General features: G+C 43.2%; 1 protein-coding gene across 4 annotated transcripts in view; it reads left to right on the top strand.

Moving 5' to 3' along the window:
• Positions 1-20,153, top strand: part of LOC110528095 (AMP deaminase 2) — a 53,134-nt gene that overhangs the window by 23,923 nt on the left and 9,058 nt on the right. For 2 of the 4 annotated variants that reach the window (XM_021609903.2, XM_036983643.1), the window contains exons 2-5: positions 16,629-16,768; positions 16,955-17,085; positions 17,734-17,802; positions 18,857-18,974. In XM_021609903.2, coding sequence (XP_021465578.2) covers positions 16,629-16,768; positions 16,955-17,085; positions 17,734-17,802; positions 18,857-18,974 — 458 coding nt within the window. Of the gene's footprint in view, positions 1-10,749; positions 11,109-16,628; positions 16,769-16,954; positions 17,086-17,733; positions 17,803-18,856; positions 18,975-20,153 lie in introns of those variants that run through there. The other 2 variants (XM_021609905.2, XM_036983644.1) reach the window with 2 other exon arrangements.

The raw sequence follows: 20,153 nt of genomic DNA on the forward strand, positions 1-20,153 counted from the left end.
CGTCTGATGATTCGAATTTTGAAGATCATTACAGCCTAAATTACGTTATTTTCACCGTCACTATGCAAACAAGGCTGATTTCCGTGACAATTTCGCTGTTTAAACCAGTTTTGTTTAGCTAATAAAATGAAAACATTAATTTGAACTACTTGTGGTACCTTGTTAACATTACAACATGAAATACATGTCTTAAACATTGCTACGTTTTTCGGAAATGGCAAAGAAAACGTGTAATCTGCTTGACACTTACCTTACAGATCACCAAGTCAGCTAATCTCCACTCCTTTCATATGCAAATCCATTTTATACATACACTGGCTTGTCTGGCTGTCATGTTTTTATTTAACCTGCCCTTCCCTTGTTTCCCTAGTCCTTTATTATGATAATATATATATATATATATATATATATATATATATATATATATATCATGTAGCTCATTAGTACACACTTGTGGTTAAATATATGTATTTATTGTAGGTCCTATTATACAACAATAATGTGGAACAAATACATACCATCAAAGGATACCTTAAAACATACAATAATGAACACCTTGTGAAACAGCTGTGAAAACCAACCTGACAAAATGGAATATTTTAATACATAAACATTATTTTTTGAAACAGTTGTGTCATTTAAAAAAAAAAGATATATATATATATATATATATATATATATAAAAATTGTACACACATGGCAATCATAAAATTCTGGTGTGTGGAATATTGACGAGGTGGTTGCTGTGTGGGTGGAGGTTTCTGCCTGTCACTTGTTCTCAACAGGCAGCCAGTCTCAGAAGGTGGACTTGAAGAGGGAGACTGCAAAATCCAAGCACTGCTCTCTTTGTTCTGAGTGTTTGCAGTATCTCACATAATTATGTGCCCATTATGATAGAGCAAGAAAACGTTCTTAGCAGATAATGACAATAACAGTAGCTGTAGATGATGTAATGAAACGTTGAAGGGTGATTGGTAATGAGGACATCAGGTGGATCCAGGTCTGGATGTTGGGCAGAACCCCCTAGCTATTGGCGAACAGGAGCAGAGTTAAATGGAACAGGGTAGGAGACAGAGACGTAAACAAGCAAACACTCCAACTGCTCCAACTGGAGAAGATTTGCTTCCACTGAGGTAACCCTAGGAAGACAAAGAGAAAAATATCAGTGTTAGGGAAACTAAAACTAGCTTCAGGTTATTTTTTGTGCAAATGCAATAGTTATTATCTGAGATTTTTTATATTCACATTAACAGATGGTGACCCCAGCTAGGAGCGAAAGAGCAGCGAGGTTTCTTAGGCCTCTCCTTCCTTTCGTCCTTCTTCCAAAACAATTGCATTGTTTACCTCAGTCAACAGCTGCGGCTTCCGTCCGTACTCAGTGGAGGCCTGGATGCTGTTGTTGTGTGCAAAAATAATTACCTTTATAATTACGATATCTATTGACAATGTAAGATATTGAAATATGTCTGATTATGTACCATGGACAAACAAAAATAAATCAAACAAACCATTGGTGACAGAATATAACTTATAACATCCGTACCTTGTTCCAGCTTTCATGACCTCGGTCACTCAAGATGACCTCTGGAGAACCGTGGGTGTTGAAGATGTTCATCGCCTTGGAGGTGACCTCGCCACTCTCGTCCTTGATGGGTATCATACAAAACAAAAAATATATTTTTGGTTCCAAGCACCCTTTTTAATGGGTTACAGACGGGAATTTAGAATTATGCATGTACTCTTCCTTTTACTGACCTTAATGGGTTTTGCCTCCACCCACTTGATAAAGTGATTGGTTGCCGTCAGACACCAGCTGTTGCCATTCCTGGATTTTGTGAAGGGTCCGATGAGATCCACCTCTAACATTTAAAGTGTTAGAGAGAAGATTACGTTATTCTTACCCGTATCTGTCTTACAGTATGCACATTTTCATATTTGTAAGGATACTGACACACACACACACACACTTACACATTCAATGATATCGAACTCTGCTGTGGTCAAATAAAGCAACCATTACAAAACAACTTATCAGGGCAAAATTTGAATTGGGACGCTTACCGATCATACGCCATGGTGAAACAACTTTGATGGGCTTCAACTCCGGTGCCACAGTCTTTGCCCTCTCAAACTTCTGGCAGGCTAGTCAGGGTACTGACCTTTAAGCAAAAAGTGACAAATTGAAACATTGTGTGCTCTTTGATATGACATTCATTGAAATCATAATGATTTCAGATAGAATGTGATTGATTAACAAAAGGTTATTTCACTTGCCCAGCTGTCCACCTTGATAATTCTCTGTCAGAAGAAACTTAGATTTATTTGGCAATTATGCGTTTCACTCTTTTGGCCAGCATGCATCTCAGTCAGCACTACCTCTTTCTCTTCCTTAGTAAAAAAAAATCACCCTCCTTTGTGGCTGGCCATCCTTCCCCCGTAAGTACAAATGATTGCCTAACAAGTTGGAAGAGAAGAGTTGTTGAAATACTCAAGTCTAAGTACATTTGCACTGCTGTCTTTCTCTCTTTGTTTCTCTCTCTCCAACTCTCTCTATCTGTCTGTCTTCCACTATCTTCCCACCTCTCTCTCTATCTGTCTGTCGTCCACTCTCTTTCCACCTCTCTCTCCAGCTCTCTCTATCTGTCTGTCTTCCACTCTCTTCCCACCTCTCTCTCCCTCTCTCACTTTAATCCTTTCTTTCTCACTTTCTTCCCCTCCCCCTCTCTCTGTGTCTGTCTAGCGAAGACACCTAGTTAAGGGCATTTTTTTTGGGGGGGGGGGGGGGGGGGGGGGGCGCATTTTGACACGGGGACACTATTTGGCATGACAGGCCCTCAGAGTTTCCACCCCAGTGAGCTCGGGACAGACACAGCTGTAGGCTATTCGCGCAAAGGATAAGAAGTAGTGTTTGACTTCGGGAGGAACTCACCGGAGCTGAGTATGGGCACCTCAAATGTTCTACTGCTTGAGCTCCTGTTCCTCTTATAGAATAATAGCTAAAAAGTATTGTGTAGCTCCTGCACATGAATAAACTCAGCAAAAAATAAATTCAACAACTGAGACATAAACTGAACAAGTTCCACAGACATGTGACTAACAGAAATTGAATAATGTGTCCCTGAAGAAAGGAGGGGTCAAAATTAAAAGTAACAGTCAGTATCTGGTGTGGCCACCAGCTGCATTAAGATGTTACCCCACTCTTCCACCAAGGCACCTGCAAGTTCCCGGACATTTCTGGGGGGATTGGCCCTAGCCCTCACTCTCCGATCCAACAGGTCCCAGACATGCTCAATGGGATTGATGTCCAGGCTCTTCGCTGGCCATGGCAGAACACTGACATTCCCGTCTTGCAGGAAATCCCGTGCAGAACGAGCAGTATGGCTGGTGGCATTGTCATGCTGGAGGGTCATGTCAGGATGAGGCTACAGGAAGGGTACCACATGAGGGAGGAGGATTTCTTCCCTGTAATGCACAGCGTTGAGATTGCCTGCAATGACAACAAGCTCAGTCCGATGATGCTGTGACACACCGCCCCAGACCATGACGGACCCTCCACCTCCAAATCGATCCCGCTCCAGAGTACAGGCCTCGGTGTAACGCTCATTCCTTTGACAATAAACGCGAATCCGACCATCCCTCCGGTTGTCAGTGAAGAGCACTTTTTGCCTGTCCTGTCTGGTCCAGCGACGGTGGGTTTGTGCCCATAGGTGACGTTGTTGCCGGTGATGTCTGGTGAGGACCTACCTTACAACAGGCCTACAACAGCCCTCAGTCCAGCCTCTCTCAGCCTATTGCGGACAGTCTGAGCACTGATGGAGGGATTGTGCGTTCCTGGTGTAACTCGGGCAGTTGTTGTTGCCATCCTGTACCTGTCCCGCAGGTGTGATGTTCGGATGTACTGATACTCTGCAGGTGTTGCACCATGTGGTCTGCCACAGCGAGGACGATCAGCTGTACGTTCTGTCTCCCTGTAGCGCTTTCTTAGGCGTCTCACAGAACAGACATTGCAATTTATTGCCTTGGCCACATCTGCAGTCCTCATGCCTCCTTGCAGCATGCCTAAGGCACGTTCACGCAGATGAGCAGGGACCCTGGGCATCTTTCTTTTGGTGTTTTTCAGAGTCAGTAGAAAGGCCTCTTTAGTGTCCTAAGTTTTCATAACTGTGACCTTAATTGCCTACCGCCTGTAAGCTGTTAGTGTCTTAATGACCGTTCCACAGGTGCATATTCATTAATTGTTTATGGTTCATTGAACAAGAATGGGGAACAGTGTTTAAACCCTTTACAACGATGATCAGTGAAGTTATTTGGATTTTTACAAATTATCTTTGAAAGACAGGGTCCTGAAAAAGGGACAATTATTTTTTTGCTGAGTTTATAAACAGTACCAACACCCAAAATGAGTACTGGAACCTAAAAGTCAAGCACTGATAAGAAATAATCAGGTAGGCCTATTTTATGACGTTTCTACTGGATCAGAGCTTTACATTTTTCCCTTTCACGCAGAGTGGTTATCAAAAGGGGGAGAGCTGGAAAACTTTTTCAAATACATTGAGGAACTATTGTAATTCTCAGTGGATGTAAAAACAGACTTTGTTTGCTCCCTGTTTGAGGTGAAGAAAACCTTCATTTGAGACGCTCCACAAGTCATTAGTGGTGCTGCATTAAGCCAATCAGAAATACTATCAGATCCCCAAATGGGATCATTTATATTCCTACATTTGCGTGCAGGCCAGGTAGCCTATAGACCCACTTCTATGTACAATCAGGCCAGGTAGCCCATAGGCCTACTTCTATGTATAATCAGGCCAGGTAGCATATAGGCCTACTTCTATGTATAATCAGGCCAGGTAGCCTATAGGCCTACTTCTATGTACAATCAGGCCAGGTAGCCTATAGGCCTACTTCTATGTACAATCAGGCCAGGTAGCCTATAGGCCTACTTCTATGTATAATCAGGCCAGGTAGCCTATAGGCCTACTTCTATGTATAATCAGGCCAGGTAGCCTATAGGCCTACTTCTATGTATAACCAGGCCAGGTAGCCTATAGGCCTACTTCTATGTATAACCAGGCCAGGTAGCCTATAGGCCTACTTCTATGTATAATCAGGCCAGGTAGCCTATAGGCCTACTTCTATGCGTGTGCGTCCTTACTCAACATTGGCAGAAGCGCTCCAAACAAAAGACAAAGACTACATTTACAAAACTCATAAATGGAGTGAAACAAACCAAAACTTGTTTCTCACAAGTGTGTAGCATAGGTTGCGGATTCTGAAAACAATGTGTCCACTCAGAGAATGAGAAGAGGAAGACTGGAATAATAATAGTGAATGCATTAACAGAAATTACTGTAACCAAAGTAACAAACATCGTAGATAGATATTATAGGAATTAACAGTAAATGTACTACTGGTGATATATGTAATGGGGAATTGATAGACACTAACAATCAAAGGCAAACAATTCACACAATGATGTTATGAAATAATGAATGTGCACAAAATTGGCGGGAGAGTGTTCATTCTGGAGAGAGAAATGCATTGTGCATCTGGGGGCATGGTCAATCCGACATCTGCATTGACCATGCAGCATTTACGGTGATATGGCCTCAGAAGTCGGGACATTCATACTTCTTGCGCTTCGCGGAGCAGTGCAGAGTTGTTGTCAAGGAAGTGAGTTTGTGTTTATACAGGATGTACCGCCCCCACCTACCGTCAACTAATCATGTCATTGTGGAACTATACAGAGCCCTCTGCATTGTTTAAACATTCGGGAGAGGCATGGTGATGTGGTACAGAGCTCGATTTGGCCTCTGCATGCCTCTGGAGGCTCTGCTATTGCATCACACCCTCCATATAGAGCCTCCTACCACATTTTTAGATCAAGCCGAAATGGGCTTTTAGTCTAGGCCTCTGCAATGGATAAATTCACTGAGATGGGCGCAAATATATATTTGTTACTGCTCAACTAAAACGATCTTGGTCGACCATCAGCCTAATCTCCAAACATTCGACCAGTCGACTAATCGGGGTCGAGCCTAATATTTACAGTACATGAGTGACAATTATAAACATAAGTGTTTCCTGTTTGTCTTGCCTTCCAACGTGTGTGTGTGGTCTTGTACTGCTCTAGTCTGTCCTCTTCCAGCAGCACAGCCTCTAAATCAGTGCTCAACCAGTGCACCCAAGTAGACTGAGCTGCCCCTTAAACACCATCCATCATGGGAGAGGCTCTGAAAGACCCCCCCCCCCCCCCCCCCCCCACACACACACTCAGCCCTCCTAGTGGAGGTGAGGAGGAGTTCACACCCCCTCTCAGGAATGATCCTGCCGGCTTCAGGGGAATGGGACGTTGACCTCAAGATAGCCGGCTTAGCTGATTGGTTAAATCCCTGAAGAAATAGCTGTGGCACAGTGTATGTTATGGGTAAAGTGACACTGGTTCTGGGCTCCCTCTTTGCTATATTCAGATACTGTGAGAGCTGTGCTGATAAGCAGAGAGGCTGGTGAGTGGTGAAGTTAGGGCTAGGTTATCAGAGATGGGAGGGAGAAGAGGAGCAGAGACTCTGGTAGCCTTGGCATGGTGAGCGTGGGATTTTAGGGTATGTGTGGACGGAATGTTTTGAGAACCCTCTCAGGGATGGGCTCTCATAGAGATACGGAGCATCATGCTGGGGTGAATGGTGAGATATCAGACCGGAGCTAACAAGATTTGGTTGTTTTTTCATTTGTTTCAATTTCAAATTATTTGTTTCACATGAGAAAGAAGATTGAACAAGTTCTTGTTAGATTTTTCCCCACTCTGTATTTCATCATACCCATGTCTACTGTCTAAAGTTGAACTCATTCAATCAGCTTACACTAGATGACTGGCTTAAATAAAAATCAGCATCCAAATTAGTCGTCCTGGACCAGGGTTGATAAACAAATGGTGTTGTTCTGCAGCACAGTGTTTCTCTGGTCATCTCTAAGGACAGATCTCTTCATATCTCCAGAGGTCATCATGGTGTCCAGCTCATGTATGTTTTCTTTCTCTTTCTGGTAAAAGCAAGAGTGTGAAAACAGTCTGGACAACCCCTCCATCTCTCTCTTCTCTCTCCAGTTATTGTCACCTCCCAGCTCTTACTGACAACTACCCATGATCCCCCTCTTTCCATTTACTGAGACCAGCCCTCTTACCCACCGAGCACCGACCGACACGGGACATCCATGGACGTTGAAAAGTAGTTGAAACTGAGTCAGTTCAAATCTGAACCAATCATGGCCGTTTGTTTCACAAGTTTGGAAAGCACAGTACAGTAAAGAAAAGTAGAGTATAGGTCAGTACTATACAGTACATTACTATAGAGTTTAGTACAGTAGAGCACAATAGAGTACAGTCCAATTTAGTGTACTGTACTGAACTCTACTGTACTAAACTGAACTTTACTGAACTATACTGTGCTGTACTGAACTCTACTGTGCTGCACTTAACTGTACTGAGCTGTACTGAGCTGTACTGTGCTGTGATGTACCGTGATTTCCAAAGTTGTGAAACATATACGTCTATGATTGGAACAGGTTTGGTCTGGTCCGACCAATCAAATTGGGTCTTGTTTGGGGCTGGAGCTCATTGGAATAAGTGTGTAGAATAATACCCAAACAAGCAAAGGAGGATATAAGTTGTGTACCTATTCAGGATACGTCACCATGAAGAGAATGACATTTATAATTATGCATTTTTGTATAGTACAGATCAGGGACCCATGATGTCATTCTGTTACCATCATTCTGTTACCCGGGTATAAATCCACTTCAATTACTGTAGTTCAATAACTAAAATGAATTTTTTGAAACTGAAGTCGTCATGTCATAGCGGACACCCCATTCTTTCAGCAGGCATCTTTGAATATTAATTTGTGGCCACAAACAAACAGTCATTCTGTTACCAAACTTTACGCCTGCACTGTTATTTCGAGACAATTTGTTTTTGTAAAATTTTCTGTAGAAATTGTTAAAAGTAGTCCTTGTGCGTAGAGTTGTATGGTTTTTCACTTTGCAATCAATGGTTCAGAGACAAACTGACTGTTTGGCATACTTTTAAAGTGAAGAGTCTCAGCGTTGTTCTGTTACAGTGGAATTGCCTCTGCTCTGCTCCTCAGTGTTATTTCTGTCGTTCTCTCTTTGTATTCTCTGTTCCTATCCTCCCAGTTATGTAACATTATCTAGGGCTAATGTCAACAGTGACACAAACTAACAATGCACCATGCCCTGTGTGTACTATCTTCATGACTTCCAGACACTAAAGGCCTGCTCTGTCACTCAACCATCATGTAGCTACCCTCTTTGAGTATCTTTTTTCTCAGTGGGATGAGATGGGATGCTTTGCTTCCTAGTGCGTACTCTCTTTTGGGGGGTTTAGACTAATGGAAATACTGTGTTTTGTTATGGTGCATTTTCTGCCCCAAGCATTAACAAGAATTTATGGAGAAAGAAGATGTGGTATCCCTAAACATAGGAACTCATTTTAGTTTTTTAGGACTACAAGCTAGCAAGCTCTATTGCATGAGAAGCTCCGCCCGCTAAGTGCACAGCTGGGGGGGATGGACTGTATCCCGGTATCCCTTGGGCTCCCAATGCCACACGCCTAGAGGCTGGTAGACCAGTACAGTGGGAGAGGCGGCATTTGCATGTGTGTGTGCGTGTGTTTTCAAATGTCTGAAAGTTTGAGGACAGGAATATCTAGGTCAGCTTTCTTCCTTTTTCAGTTAACATCTGGTACATTCTGGAGTGAGGTTTTCAGTTAACATCTGGTACATTCTGGAGTGAGGTTTTCAGTTAACATCTGGTACATTCTGGAGTGAGGTTTACCGTTAACCAGATGTTTTCAGTGGAGGGCTGTAAAGGGGGTTGGGTGAAGTATCATGTTTTAGTTTAGAAAAAGGAACATTTCCAGTACTGTCAACTTTGTCAGAGCCCTTAATGTCTTATCTCACAGTGCATCAGAGCTCATAAAATGTTTTGTCAGACAATGTTCTTATCTTTCATTGTATCAAGAGGAATAAGATAAAACCGAGTAATCTGTTGATTTAGCAACCAGTATGAAACCAATCTCACAGCAATCAGATTGAAGACTATGTTGTATTACATTACACTGCAGAAGTCAAGACAGGTTTGGGTCGTCCTACCCTTGTAACGCCCAGAAGAACATGATTTCACTTGGAAAGGCCAGTCACTGCCTTTTAGGGATGTCATTTTATGAGGACATGACTGACCTGGAGGATACAGTGAGTGTTTGGGTTCCGGCCAGACAGAAAATGACTCTACTGCTGTAGCCATTCAGATAGTAGAACAAGCCACTCAGTGAAGGTTAGGTCAACTCCTGTGTAATTATGTCTATTTATGTGTGCTGGTTTTGCAGACAAAACAGGAACCGTCAGGAATCTGACTCTTGTCTAGCTGTGGTGTGTGTCTAGGCTGTGCCTGGGTCTATATCAGGGTTGTCAAATGGCCCGCGAGTCCCATCAATTCGAGCCGCAAGGTGGTTTGAGTAAGCCTTTCTTTAAATATTTTTTCCCCTGGGGAAAAATTCTCAATTGACATGACTAAAACCAAATAGAAATGGTGTAGAAATGACAATGACCTACATTTCTAGTCTCTTTACTCTGTCCAGCTTGCTAACAGTCTTCAAAACGGAAACTAGACAGTCAAGGAGCATCGAAAATTCCAAAAGCGATGTATAGAGGACTTTTTATTTTTTGACGGCAAGGAAATAGAAATATAACCAATTTTAAGTGCGTCCCTCCGGACTTCGCCGAAGACCGCATATGGCCCGCTGGGCAAAATTAGTTTGACACCCCTGGTGTCGGCTATATGCTTATCTGTGGGGGGACTGTGATCCTGTGTCTTCATTCTCTGCTATGAGGGGAATTTCCCTCTTGTCATTTCCACTCCCCCACTTAGTCCTCAGCTTCTCATTCTGAGAAGGTTGCACTACATGCTTTTTCTCTCAGACTTTCCTGAAGGAATAGAGAAGAGTCAAAGAATGAGGGATTGAGAATACAAAGAGATAAGAAACGGGAAGAATAGAGAGGTAAACAATAATAATACAACTACTCCTACGGAGTTCCAGCAGTCTCCTAGGGAGGGACGACCAAGCCTGACTCACTAGAAGAAACAGGCTACCCTTTAACAGCAGTCATGTGAGGAAGGAAGCAGGAAAACCCCTCTTCCCCCTGCCTGGCCCCTTACATGCTGCATTAGAGCAGAGAGTTGTCTGCTGTCAGGGAGGACTATATGATACTAATTCACACATGCTAATGTAGTGTACTCACTCCCATTACATCATAGAACTGCATTAGTCTACACTTTGTGGAGTAGGCTAAATGCTCAAAGGTGTTCACTGTTCACGTTTGCGAAAAACAAACACGCATTAAAACGAACAATAACAGTATAAACTATGTGTATCTTCAGGCACTATAGGCGACTTTCTATTAATGCAGACTAAATGAAATACTCATGATTTTTAAAGAACACAAAGAAACAAACCACTTTCATATAATTTAAGCTACATCACACATTAACACACACACAGCATGCAGTAATACTGTGAGGGGGAGGGGGAGAGAGATGGAGACAGTGGAGGGGGAGTGCTGAGAGAAACCCAGCCTCCTCCATTCTACAGCACATGAAGTGGTACAGCCCGCCTCACACCCCTTAGCACCACGTGGTACACTCCAGACCAGTCATAGGGATTTAAAGGGATTGTTATGTGTACAGAAAACCGGCCTAATCCAGGAAGCAGCACAGGCACAGAGGCAGAGAGAAGGGGGGAAGCAGAGGAAAACAGACTCAGTGCAAAACGGGACTGAGTGGGAAAACTAAAGAGACAGTGATAACAGAGAATCAGAGAGACGGAGAGAGAAGACAGTGTATCCCACTGCTGCTGCTGAATGTGAGGGTGAGAGCATACTCTGTCTCTCTCCCTCTCTCTCTTTGTCATCACTCTTTCCACGTCCGTCCGCTGTGTCTGTGGGGGAGGGAGCAGCAGCCGTCCTGTCCCGGGCCTGGTGACATGTCCCAGCATCCCACAGGAGCCCTCACAAGCCCACCGCCACCACGACCGTGAGGTACTGTAACACTGTAACTGGAATGACAGTGATGTAGCCAGTTATCTTCTCCTTCGGGGATAATATAGCCATGTTGTTAGAACGCTAGTTGTGTGGTGGAGACCACTTCTGTATTGTACCCTGCTCTGCTACTTCTGAGACAGGAGCGGGATGTACACATGCACATTGCACACACAACACACACTGACCAACACAGGCACCATCAATCAATGCAGCAGGAAACTGCTGTTGCTGACAGCAATTAAAAGAGGGATGGAAACGGGGATGAGACGGGGATGAGGCTGGGGGTTGGGCGGCGTGATGATGAACGAAAGCATCCTTTGGGAGGAGAAGGAGAGGGCAGATAGAGAAGGCTGCGTCACAGTTGTACCGCCGGGCCGGTCTATCGCTAGTCTCACCGATCTCGGTTGTACTTACTGCAGTGTCAGAGTGCAGCCAAAGGGCTGCATGTGTTTGGGTGAGGGGGTAGATCTCTAAGAGAACATATTGCCTGTGTGTGATGACCGCTGATATCCATGTTGTGAGTTAAAGTACCTGCCGGTGTCCTACAGTCAGTTTTTGTCTAAAATCATGGTCATTTTGGAGTACTGTGACATTTGAAGTAGGAGTTTCTTCTGTCCCCACCCATAAAAGGACCTTTCAAAAGTTCTCAATTCAGCACAGTTAAAAATGTTCAGCGTATGTGATACCACAGTCTATTTCTAGCAATGTGGTCCCAAACTTGAATTGCTAGAAATATAAACTACAGAGTATTTCATGTTTGTTTACCACAATCCTGCTAGTTATAATTGTCCACTTCATTTGGTGAAGTAGGCATTCCTGTGGTGGGCTAGTAGCCTAAGCCACTGCCTCCAGAACACATGTACCAAGCTAGCATGGGTTTGAATCCGGTCCAATGCCTTTTCAGCACACTGTCTCTCTCTATCCTATCCAATAAAGTAAAAATACCTAAGGAGTGGGACCTGCTGTCACCCCCGCAAAAAAAAAAGATGGAGGGAGGGAATAATTATGCATTATTGTTGCGTGTGTCATTTGTGTGACATGACAGCATGTTGATTGCGTGCAGAAATGTGAGAGGATCAATAGCAGCTCTCACTCAGGTATTCATCACTGGTCCTTTTCACCTGAACGGCCTTTAGGGTCTTTCCTCAGTTACCTCGACTAACCGGTGCCCACGAACATTGACTCTGTACCAGTACCCCCTGTATATAGCCTCGCTACTCTTATTTTACTGCTGCTGTTGAACTATTTTAAACTTTTATTTTCAGTTTTTTATATAACACTTTTTTCTTAACTTCTTAAAGCATTGTTGGTTAAGGGCTTGTAAGTAAGCATTTCACTGTAAGGTCTACACTTGTTGTATTCGGCACATGGGACAAATCAGATTTGATTTAATTTTGAAGGCTCTGTAGAAAATATTCCATACTGTAGCAAGAAGACTTGAGGAATTCAGGCTACATTTGAGACAATATATTGAGGCAAAAAGGGGTTCAAAGTACAGTTTTATTCTTATCTGTGGTTGCTAAGGAATATTTGCAGAGTATGTCGCCCTCTCAGGGAATAGAGCGAGGGAGGTGTAGTGAGCTGTGAAGCAACAGCTGCCTCACACACTGATGCCATAAACAGTCTACAATACAACATATGATACACACACACACACACACACACAGATATGGTCAGACACACAATCTGTCTCTCACGAAAACAATCAGGATAGACACATCTCTTTCTTAAACACACACACCACACACTTCTCACACACACACACACACACAGCATCGTCTCCTCACTGTGTCCACTGCCTGAGAGCTCTTGTTATCGTATGTAGGTCACCGCTCTGTGAGGATGTCATCTGTCACTTAGCACAGGTCAGGATGTCATCTACTGAGATGGCCTGGCCTCTCGCTGATCCATCCCAGGGACAAACACACTGGGACAGCAGACAGGGACACACACACGGCAGGTAGCCTAGTGGTTAGAGCGTTGGGCCAGTAATCAAAATGTTGCTGGATCAAATCCCCGAGCTGATAAGGTAAACATTTGTCGTTCTGCCCCTGAACAAGGCAGGGAACAGTTTTCCCTGGTAGGCCGTCATTGTAAATAAGAATTTGTTCTTAACGGACTTGCCTAGTTAAATAAATGTTTGAAAAATAAAGACTCTCAGTCCAGTGTAATGCAGGAGACAGGAGGGTACGAGAAGGAGAGAGGTGCAGGCTCAGGCCTTAGAGAGATGATGATGAGGGGAAAACTGAGGTGAGCTCAGCTGACTGACTGCACTGTCATGCTGTGTGTTGAGGAGCTGGGCTTTCATTGCAATGAGGATTAGTGGTAAGTAGGACCTAGGACAGCATACCCCCCCCCCCCCCCCCCCATCTACACACAAACACATATTTTGTAAACAATAAAAAAAACACGCAAGCAGCATCTTACTGGAAATGTGCTACAGGCTAGATGGCACACAAACTGTACAGAGTACTGATGTACCAAGGTACATTCACAAGGAAAGTAGATTATACAGGTGCTCCAAAATAACAAACACTGTCTGGGTTCTTTTAAAACTGGATGAATGCAGTGTGTTACCCTGGAATGTTTGCATAAAATGGAAATACGCTCACACACGTTTGGTCCTCATTCAAAAACAATTGGTTGTGAATGGATGGATTTTCTCCTCTGTGGTTTTCAGACTATTATTAATTGTTACTCTCCAAAACCAATCAGTTGTCATGGCGCTGGGCTCCGTCAGTGCGCGCTAACATCAAAAGCTTTCCTCTTGCGTTGCGAATGAATTAACTAATGATGTCCCTGTACCATGTAGGCCTAATGCTCAGAGATCTGTCCCTGCACATGATCAGGGTATGTGTATTTACTGTCATATCACTGTCTTTCTGTACTTTGAACTATATATTAGTTTACATGAAGCACAGTAGTCTATTTGTCCTCTTTCCATGATCACTAATAGCTCCTTCTTCACTTCAAAACTAGCCCCTCTGTCCTTATCTAAAACAACCACTAGGCTTTAAGCTGCTGTATTGGATTGCATGTTTTGATTCATGTTTTAAATCAGGGTCACACAATGCAAATCCTAATCCACTGGGCCACTGTGTCTGCAGTGTGCAGTAGTTTTGTTACGCCATTACTTTGTAGTAGCCCATCACCCAGTCATATAGCCTGCCTAGTGTTGTTAGTATGAGTTAGTTATTGGCAGTGTTTACTGCAGGATATGTCTGTGGTGTTGTTGCCCCCTTCCCTGATGTCACTGAGCTAAATGGGTCTGGGGGGTGCTGGATTAAGAGGCATAAGTGGTGGAGGGAGGGGAGGATTATGTGGAGGCTGCGCAGGGTAGAATGGAGTATGTGTCCTTGTCTCTGTGTCCTGCTCTTTGCTTTGATTGCCAATGCTGATATCATTGAAGAAATACTGAATAATGTCCCATAAACGGGAAATATAATACTATATCTCATATAGGGGTGTTAATGTGTGCTGGGGAGGCCTAGCACCATAAACTACTGTAGTCGTGTCTAAACCTGCCGACATGGATATGCTGCTTTAACCCAGTGGTCTAGCAACACAGTTGGATGCTTCCAGGTGCTCTAGATGTTAGTGGGTTGCTTTAGCCTCCCAGTAATACTAATCTGAATGACAGTGGAATAAGGAATACAAATATTCCAAAACATGCATCATGTTTGCAATAAGGCACTAAAGTAATACTACAAAAAATGTGGCAAAGAAATGAACTTTTTGTCCTGAATACAAAGCGTTTTCCCCAAACATAACACAACACATCACTGAGTACCACTCTTCATATTTTCAAGCATGGTGGTGGCTGCATCATGTTATGGGTATGCTTGTCATCGGCAAGGACTGGGGAGTTATTTAGGGTAAAAAGAAACGTAATAGAGCTCAACACAGGCAAAATCCTAGTGGAAAACTTGGTTCAGTCTACTTTCCAGCAGACACTGGGAGATGAATACACAAGGCCAAATATACACTGCAGTTGCTTACCAAGACGACACTAAGTGCTCTAGTTACAGTTTTGACTTAACTCAACTTGCAAATCTATGGCAAGACTTGAAAATGGCTGTCTGGCAATGATCAACAACCAACTTGACAGAGCTTGAAGAATTAAAAAAATAAAAAATAATGTGCAAATATTGTAGTCCAGGTGTGCTAAGTTCTTAGGGACTTACCCAGAAAGACTCTCAGCTGTAATCGATACCAAAGTTGATTCAAACATGTATTGACTTATCTAATCAAGATATATTAAAGTATTTGATTTTTGTATTGGATTTTTTATGTTTGATTTTTTCTTCCACTTTGATAGTACAGAGTATATTGTGTATATTGTTGACAAAAAAAGGACAATTCAATACATTTTAATCCTACTTTGTAACACAACAAAATCTGAAAAATGTCAAGAGGTGTGAATACTTTTTAAAGGCATTGCAGCTGAATGAATGGACAGTCATTGTAATGGAGCCCATAGTCTGTCTGTCTGTATGTGTTTTGATGAGTCCCAGTTGCTCTGGCATCTTTCATTGGGTGATTTGGCCCTGGTCAATTTTCCAGACAGCCATTAGGCCTATCAGAGCATGCTGTTGGACACACACACACACACACTAATCTACAGGGCTCGTCTGTCATAAAATAGAACCTTCTACATCTCAGGGGTCCCATCCAGTCCAAAGGCCTTATGGGTATGCTACGATAGCATTCTCTGTGCAGGAAAACACACACAGTTTAGCAAACTTCCACGTAGCTTTTGAGCTCATCCCTCATCTGTTGGTTATTAAGCCTCCATCGCTCTCTCTCGCTCTCTGTGTGTGTATTTTCTATGGGACAGACACAATGGGGTCTTTGTCCTGTGCCTGCCTGTCTGTGTAGTGTGTACTTTCTCACCCTGCTTTGTCCGTCTCAGGGGAAGGTGCTGTCATTGTTCTCCCCCCCACCTCGCCTCGCCTCTCTCTGACCAGCAGGCCAGGTCTCCATGGCAACGGGTGGCTGGCATCTGACTAAATGTATCTCTGTTAATGAGCACTCCACCTGAATGGCTCCCAGTGTGGGCTGTATACTACAGAGACTGCTGCCACACACACACATCACTCCGACGACTCCTGCTGCTGCTGCCTGACACACACTGCAGTGAGAAGGTACCCAGCTCAGAGTCAGCAGTGCTGTGGAGAGACTAACACACCACTGACGCTGTCGTACAGTAGGGAGGCTCCTCTGTGCTGGTTACGAAGCCACAACACCGCTGCTGAGAGAGCAGTTGAGGGTCGGAGGGGAGTCTACTAGTGTAGGCCCATTTTGTAGGTGGTGATGCAAGAGTTCTGGCTGTGAAAATATGTGTTTTAATGTTTGCTCTGAATATAGCAAATCCGTGCAACTCACTCTCTCTCCCTCCCGGCTTTTAAACTTTTTTATTTTCTTTGTCTTTTTTGTAATGTTTGTTATTTGTTGTTTAACGCTCTCTCTGTCTCTTTCTCTCCCTCCCTTTGTCTCTCCATCACCCTCCCTCTCTAGATCTGCGTGGTGTAGCAGAGCAGGCCAAGACCCTGAAGCCTCAGCGCTCCCTCCCTGGGACGCCCGTCACTAACCTACTCAAACACTTCCCCATCGACCTGCGTACATCCATGGACGGAAAGTACAAGGAGATTGCAGAGGTGAGATCACAGGGACACAGTGTTATCACTACCCTAGTGTTTGTGTGCGACTGCGTGTGTTTTTAGATGTTTGTGTGTGTTAAATGCTCATATTGTTTATGGACGTTAGTGTATTGTAATGATTCTTTAACTCTTCCTGTGCGTGTAATGTGTGTTCTAATGTTAATTTGATGGTGTATCTCTCAGGAGCTGTTCACTCGCAGCCTGACGGAGAGTGAGATGCGCACCGCTCCTTATGAGTTCCCTGAGGACAGCCCCATCGAGCAGCTGGAAGAGAGACGCCAACGCCTGGAGAGGCAGATCAGCCAGGACATCAAGTGAGAGATGCAGCAGACACGCACACACACATACACACCAACACAGCTCCCACATACACACCCAAACAACCCACCTCTACCCACAGGAACTCATACACGCTCAACAGCTTCCATCGTGTTGGTTGCAAGCTACCAGCGAACTAACATAAGCAAACAGCTAATTGAATCAGTCCGTAGCATTCACATCCTAGTGTTCCAGTCTGTTCCACCCACAGGAAAGGGAGGGGGAGGGAGTTCTGTCTGTGTTGCTGGGGTGGTGATGGCCGGTTTCACTAAGCCAATCTCAGGGGGTGAATCTGACACACTAAGGAATCCTTGCTCCACTCAATGCAGCAGGGTCATGTGACCAATCAAGGTATACGTAGCACTGCTAACTGATCATATTACTCTGTTTGTCTCATCCCACCTGATCACTCTTCACACTCTGGTCCCATTTGTGTGTCATGTGCGTTTCTATGGCTCTTTTGTGTGTTTTGTTTGTGTACCTGTATTTGCATCCTCTTTCTGTGTTTCTGTGTGCACATGTGCTTGTGTTTCTGTGTGCTTGTGTGGCCCTTTCTCTTTCCTTTTGCTTTGCCTCACCCGTACCCATGGTGCCCCCCTGCCTTCTGACCTCGCCTCGCCGCGCTCCGCACTATGCCCCGCCAGGCTTGAGCCAGAGATCCTGCTCCGCGCCAAGCAGGAGTTCATGAAAATCGACAGTGATGCCGACCTGGAGTGAGTGAGCTGTCCTTTCAGTCTCTCTCTCTCTGTCTTTTGCCTTTTTCTAACAATCTTGCTACTGCACAAAGTCATGTTTTTACCTACATCTGCACACCGTATGCACAATCCTTGGTACTCAGTTGCAGAAGAGTTTGATTTTAAATGTGTAATATTGTCATATATTGAGAATGTTCCAGTCCAACTCCATTAACTAAATACCATATGAGTTCCCTGTTCCCTGGTGATGTGAGGTGTATATTACCACAGGTGATTTTTATTTATTTATTTTTATTTAACCTTTATTTAACTAAGCAAGGTGGTGAGTTGTTGATGTTTAGGGGGGGCCTCTGAAGTGCCAGGCTGTTAATGCATTTCCATTTGAGTCATTTAGCAGACGTTCTTATCCAGAGAATCTTACAGTTGGTGTATTCAATTTAAGAAGGTTTGGTGAGACAACCACATACCACAGTCGTAGTAAGTACACTTTTCCTCAACACAGAGGTTATTATCAAAGTCGGTGCTAGTAGGAACAGAAGAGTGCCAAGTTGTTGTTTTTTTTAATGGGGGGGGGGGGGGGGGGGAGACTGAGATGTCTTATTTAATATACTCTTTGAAGAGGTAGTGTTTCAGAGGTTTTGGGAAGATGAGCAGGGACTCTGCTATCCTAGCGTTGGGGGGAAGCTCGTTCCATCTTTGGGGTACAAGGCCACCAGTGTCGGGCCCAGGTGCAACCTTTCACTGGCCTAATTGGCGCCTATCTCCAAGACGCTTATCACCATGGTTTCCACTACATCAGCAAAACGCTTTGATATTCATCTTATTAACAAACCTCTGTAGATGTCTCTTTGTATTCATCACGTAAATAGTCCTTCAGTTTTAATGCAGATATGCAACAGCTGAGGCCCAATTCCCAGAGAGACAAAGACTACCTTCTGTTCTGACACATTTCCAACTTAACCTTCTTCAAAGTGTACTTTACCAATAAAGTATTGATGAATGTGTTTTCATAGCAGAACTATTATACCCGTGCTCTCTCCTACCCTCCTCTACCTCTCCCTTCTCTCTCTAGGTTGATGAATCAGGAGGGTGGTGTGGACAGGACCGATGATGGCTGGATGAAGGAGAGAGTATTACCGATGGAGCGAGAGTACCAGCGTGTGTCAATATCAGGGGAGGAGAAGTGTGGGGTGAGAGCCACTGACTAAACAACTTGATTGAATAAATCCAATCACAGTCCATCCTGATCTGTGTTTTATCAAATCAATCAAATGTTATTTGTCACATGCGCCGAAAATAAGAGGTGTAGACCTTACAGTGAAATGCTTACTTACAAGCCCTTAACCAACAATGCAGCTTTAAGTGTTTACTCAAATAAACTGAAGTAAAAAAGATAATATAAATATATATACCGTTCAGGTTTGGGGTCACTTAGAAATGTCCTTGTTTTTGAAAGAAAAGCATATTTTTTGTCCAATAAATAACATCAAATTGATCAGAAATACAGTGTAGACATTGTTAATGTTGTAAATGACTATTGTAGCTGGAAACGGCAGATTTTTTATGGATTATCTACATAGGCGTACAGAGGTCCATTATCAGCAACCATCACTCCTGTGTTCCAATGGCACGTTGTGTTAGCTAATCCAAGTTTATCATTTTAAAGGGCTAATTGATCATTAGAAAACCCTTTTGCAATTCTGTTAGCACAGCTGAAAACTGTTGTTCTGATTTATAGAAGCAATAAAACGGGCCAATAGTCATTTACAACATTAACAATGTCTACACTGTATTTCTGATCTAGTTGATGTTATTTTAATGGACAAACAATTAGCTTTTCTTTCAAAAATAATGACATTTCTAGCAGTAAAATAACAATAGCGAGGCTATATACAGGGGGTAATCAAATCAAATCACATTTTATTGGTCACATACACATGGTTAGCAGATGTTAATGCGAGTGTAGCGAAATGCTTGTGCTTCTAGTTCCGACAATGCAGTAATAACCAACGAGTAATCTAACTTAACAATTTCATAACAAATACCTTATACACACAAGTGTATGTACATAAAATATGTACATAAAAATATATGAATGAGTGATGGTACAGAATGGCATAGGGTAGATGGTATAGAGTACCGTATGTACACATGAGATGAGTAATGTAGGATATGTAAACATATAAAAGTGGAATTGTTTAAAGTGGCTAGTGATACATGTATTACATAAAGATGGCAAGATGCAGTAGATGGTATAGAGTACAGTATATACATATGAGATGAGTAATGTAGGGTATGTAAACATTATATTAAGTGGCATTGTTTAAATTGGCTAGTGATACATTTTTCCATACATTTTTCCATTATTA

This window comes from Oncorhynchus mykiss, chromosome 7 (assembly GCF_013265735.2).
Source record: "Oncorhynchus mykiss isolate Arlee chromosome 7, USDA_OmykA_1.1, whole genome shotgun sequence".
NCBI classification, from domain to species: Eukaryota; Metazoa; Chordata; class Actinopteri; order Salmoniformes; family Salmonidae; genus Oncorhynchus; species Oncorhynchus mykiss.